The following is a 5,413-nucleotide window of genomic DNA, read 5'->3' as shown; positions in this document are numbered from 1 at the left end:
CTATATGTTGACATGGGAATCCGTACTGAACTGTTCAAAGAAAATTCCGATTCAGTTACAAGTAAGGTAGCAAGGGAGGCGAAGTCAAACCCAAGGGTTTCTGTCAAATGTATCAAACTAAAACAGGAGAATAGATTGGACCAATACGGTCTGGTACCTGAGAGCTAGCTGATAACGACGGAGAAGTGAGCAATAATTTGAATAAATATATTTAAACTGTTTTCGCCACTGAAAATTTAAACATGATACCTGAGGCATCGACGCTACACAGAGATAGGGAAGAAAATAAATTAATCGAGATGGTAGTTACTAGTAACGATGTGAGTAAGCAAATAGACAAACTAAAGCCTGACAAGTTACCAGGTCCCGGGGTGATATTTGCCAGAGTATTAAAGGAATGTAAGGAAGAGCTAAGTATGCCCTGAGCAAAGTTGTTTTACATGTCCTTAAAAACGGGTGTAGTACCAGAATCCTGGAGGATAACGAATATAAAGCTGAATTTCAAGGGGATCGATCACTATCCTCGTTTCCGTCCAATCAGTCCTAACGTCAGTTGTAGGCAAATTACTGGAATTAATCATTTCAAACTCGATTCGGAATCTCCTGGAGAGGAACAAGTTGATCAATGATGCTCAACATGGCTTCACAAGTGAGCGTTCATGTCTTGACTAATCTATTCACATTCCTTTCATAGTTATCGAATCGGTGGACGAGAGGCATAATTATGTTGTGGTATATCTCGACTTTAGCAAAGCCTTCGACATCCCCAACGAACGACTAATAAGAAAAGTGGATGCTCATGGCATTAAGAGAGATGATCTAAAATGGATTAGGTCATGGTTACAGGACAGGAAACCGCGAGTGTGCATTAACAACACTAAATCCGATTGGAGAAACGTCACTAGTGGAGTTCCCCAAGGTTCGGTACTTGGACCATTATTATTCATTATATACATAAGCGACATAGATATCGGCGAAGAGATCAACACCAATAAATTTGCTAATGGCACAAAAATAGGGTGTGTTATTAAATCTGACGAGGACTCTGCAAAACTACAGGAAGGTCGAAAAAAAAATTCGGACGGTCTGAAAAATGGCAGACGAAATTCAATGTGGACAAATGTAAAGCACTCGGTATAGGAGACATAAACAGGGAAACCCGATACCAGAAGAACAACAACGATGTTGAGAAATCCGACTGCAAGACAGTTTTAGGAGGAATCTTAAACCAAGTAAACCGTGTGTATTTGCTCGAAACAAGACTAATAAAGTACTTGTGCTCATAGAAAGTGTTGGTTACAAGACTAGCAAGGTCATCCTAAAACTATATCTTGAGCTTGCGAGACCTCGCTTGGATTACGCAGTTCAATTCTGGTCACCGTATTACAGAATGGATATAGAATCCTTGGAAAGAATTCGGAGGAGAATGACGATGCTAATCCAAGGCATTAGGAAATTTGAGTAGATTCAAGTTAAAGCATCTTCATATGCACGCCCTGGAGAGACGTAGAGTGAGGGGCGTTATGATAGAGGTGTATGAATGGAAGTCAGGGCTGAACAAAGGGGACATTGGTTTCGAAATAGAGTAGTGGACGAGTGGAACATGTTACCAATTATCATCATTAACTCGAATACGCTGTGGATGGCTTCAAACATAGGTTGGACGGATATATGAGTAATTGGGGTTGGGTGTAAATGGGACTGCCCAGTATGGGCCAATAGGCCCGCTGTAGTTTCCTCCATTCTTATGTTGTATTTGACTAAGTTAAAGTCACCTACAAGGCATATTTGGCGATGTCTGGGTGCCCTGCTTATTTCGTCCCAATTAAGTCTCGAGTTAACTTTTGTCAAGATTAGGTCCATTTTACCCCTATGATTTGTTTTTACCTACACCTGTTAATTCTATCCAAATTGTGTATTGTTTTTATTTCCATATTTATTTCACACTTCAGATTATCCCTGACATGGCCTCCTTTCATAATCTGTCTATCGGTATGGAATAATTTGTAACCTGCAATTTGGTATTGGACAGTTAACTCGCGTGAGTAAGTTTATCGATGTTTCGGTGAATGCGATTGTACTGTATCTACTTTTTCCGTACATGCAAACGCCCCGATTTCATAAATTTCGTTTCTCGTGATTTTAAGCCTCTTCGTCTCGCTTAGGTTTAGCTCAATCTAATTTAGTTCTGTCACCATTCCTAGCACTATTTCTCAAACTTTTAATTTTGTTTACGCGCTCCAACTGCAGTCTCCTAGATTCCCGTGGTCATAAGTTCTCTAGCGGTTTAAAGACTTAACATCTCGTACTGCCAGGGTTGCCACCTCGTCTTCAGACAGATGTACCCCATCCCTAGCATAAAGGTCCCTTCTGCTATGAAAGTGGTCAGTTATCAAAGAAGGGGACTGTTATTGACAGGCAATATCTGTCAAGACGGCCGTTGACACCATCTGCCCTTGACAACCATTCATTGCAACTCTCCTCCTAGGCAGGACACCACATGATAGGGCTCCCTCCCTTCACCCTAATAATTATGATCTATGGCCGTCTTGAACTTATCGAGGAGCTCCTCACTCTTACACCGGCCAATATCCTTGCTTCCTGCTGTAAGGCAGATCATGGGTTTGTTCCCATTGACAGGATGGTCTCTCGCCCCCAGTTCCTGGCAAATGCACTCTCATGGTATTATTTTTACAACAAAGCTCTATCCATGTACCGGACCTGGGAATCGCCAGCATATAAGGATTTCGTACCTTCCTTGTTAGCCCTGACTATGCTGACGTCCAATTTGTCTATCAAAGGACGAAGTTTGTACACTTGGCCCTTGTCGTTTCCTTTGCGTCTTTTCTCGCCACCAGTTTGGTTGTTCCTCTCCTCGCAACCCCCCGTTCTGCTGTGTTTTGGTCTGGCACTGGCTTTCCTTGTCTCGTATCTTCTTCCTTCATCCTCGCAAACTCCTCCTTTTAATTCAAAGTTTTCGACTTTGACCTTCACTAGCTAAGCCCACGGAAGGGCACAGCCCTGCTCACAAGTAGCACTAGCCATTACTAACCTGCTTTCATTCACCCCATTCAGCTATTTGTTATAGCCACATTTCCTCCTCCAGAATTAGGATCGACTCCATGCATTATTGGAAAACGATGATGGTTTTAAGTCTACATGGTTGAAGCTAATATATTAAATTAAAGTTTAAATTTAATCTTTAGCAGAAAAATCTTTATGGGTCAGTGGAAGCCTTAATAGTCTTAATTCTAATGTTTCAGTGGTTGCAAAGATCTAGAAGGAAATTACCACGAGTTGGGCCAAGAATGGAGTACTGAAGATCCCTGTTTAGTGTTTATTTGTGCTCGGGATGGAATATCTGCGAGACTGATACATGTGAAGAGACTCGCCCACCCCATATTGGCTGTCAAGAATACACTCAAAAGGGAGAATGTTGCTCTAAGTGGAATTGCAGGTGGGAAAATTGTAAAATGTATACTTGAAAAATGTTTGATAGTTCATAATGAGATTGGACTTTGGGATGTTATTCTTTTCCAGTGGCAGTGTTGACCATACTGGTATATACCATCCACTGTATGATGTATGGAAGACCGACCCCTGCACCACACACCTGTGTATGAAGAAAGGGATAGAGACGACTCGGGAAGACTGTGATCTAGGACCTGCACCCCATTCTAGCTGTGTAAAAGATATTCCTACGGGAGAGTGTTGTCCCGAGTGGAAATGCAGGTAAACTAAATCATAAACTACGTATATGTTAAAACCTGAAGCATACGTAAAAACTACCTGGTAGAAGGACCATTCGCCCTTGTACTAACCGTTCTGAAATTTAAAGTTCATTTTTCCAGGGGATGTTTGGATACATTTGGAACATTGCGCAAAATAGGGGAAACGTGGAGCACAGTTGATCCGTGCCTAATGTTCCACTGTACTACTGGAGGAATAACTAGCGAACGTATACACAGTGACGATATGAGCCCACCCCATATTGGTTGTCTGGAATACAAACCAAAGGGAGAATGTTGCCCAAAATGGAACTGCAGGTGGGTAGCCATTTTGGACTATTGGCACAGATTTCTGTACTGAAAGTGCATTTGTCTTGTACTATATAAATTTATTTGACCAATACTAATTTTGCCATAATGCAATATCACTGATTTTTTTTTCATTCACCCAGTGGGTGTATTGACCATACTGGTACATACCATCCGTTGTTTGATGTATGGAAGACTGACTCCTGCACCACACACTTGTGTACGATGAATGGTATCCAGACCACTCGGGAAGACTGTGACCTGGGACCTGCACCCCATCCTAGCTGTGTGAAAATTAATCTTTCGGGAGAATGTTGCCCAGAGTGGAAGTGCAGGTAAATCAAATTTATAAGTATTTGTCTTAAACATGAGCTAAAATGTACAGATGTAAATACTTTCTATTAAAACTAGGAAAATATGAAATTACATGTAATGGATCGGCGTTATAATGAAGACCACTTGACCATTACATATACAAAGCGAAAAAATAAATATCTACTGTACGTGGGCTGCTGGATTAATACTTAGACCCCTCGTGTAATTTTCTAGGGGATGTTTGGATCAATTTGGAACATTACACAAAATCGGGGATACCTGGAGCACGGTTGATCCCTGTCTACTATTCCACTGTGTCACGAGCCTGGGCGCTCGGGATCTCGCATAGCTTGAGGCATCTGTTCACGCTTCCATTTCACACAAGCTACTATTAATTTGTTAATTGTACTTATCCAGCAAATGTCTAGATCACGTGATATGAGACGCTCCTCCATTTACGCACTAATGCCACGCCCCCAGTAGCGGAAAAAAATCCGTGGCTTAGATTAGACGGTTCGTTCTTCAGCCTTGACCTTTGTCTAAGTGCTTTATCAAGTCTTCTGCAATGCCCTTGGGGTACTCAGGTATTAGTGACACGTTTAGTTAGGCCTAGGAAGGGATCCTGCAGGCATTCCTGTCGGTAGGGATGTACAATCATTTTGTATTGATTGTTGTATATATATATTTCGTATGTCTTGTGTAATATAGTAATGTTAAGTAATATTTGTTTGGTCTAACTCTTACAGTATAGCTTGCCCTTCCGGCATCACTTTATTTTATTATACAATTACTTATTCACTTAAATTCATGTTTACAATCATTCTTTTAAAACATAAAATTGAATTAATTAATTATCTTCCATTTTGTAATTCACTTCATTTCAACTGTTCTACTTTTTCAAGTACATTTAGTTGAGTAGGTATTTGTGGAGATAATTATTGCCGTGTTCCTGTTTGTACCTTTATTTGTTAATAACTTGGGGTAGATTCATTCCCCAAGTATAAAGGGCAGGGACGCGACAAGTGGGGGCCTGTAGTCCTGGAGCTAACCGCCATTGTTGC

The 5,413-nt window shown here is 41.0% G+C and overlaps 1 protein-coding gene across 1 annotated transcript in view; it reads left to right on the top strand.

The window, feature by feature from the left end:
• The window catches only part of LOC121870535 (kielin/chordin-like protein), a 97,810-nt gene that overhangs the window by 10,142 nt on the left and 82,255 nt on the right, over positions 1-5,413 (top strand). Inside the window, exon 7 of the mRNA XM_042372368.1 lies at positions 3,264-3,457. Within this exon, the coding sequence (XP_042228302.1) occupies positions 3,264-3,457 (194 nt within the window). The remainder of the gene's footprint in view (positions 1-3,263; positions 3,458-5,413) is intronic.

The sequence above is a fragment of the Homarus americanus genome, unplaced genomic scaffold (assembly GCF_018991925.1).
Source record: "Homarus americanus isolate GMGI-L3 unplaced genomic scaffold, GMGI_Hamer_2.0 scaffold56333, whole genome shotgun sequence".
Taxonomy (NCBI): domain Eukaryota; kingdom Metazoa; phylum Arthropoda; class Malacostraca; order Decapoda; family Nephropidae; genus Homarus; species Homarus americanus.
The sequence above is the reverse complement of the archived record's forward strand: the minus strand, read 5'-3'. Positions and strand labels throughout refer to the sequence as shown.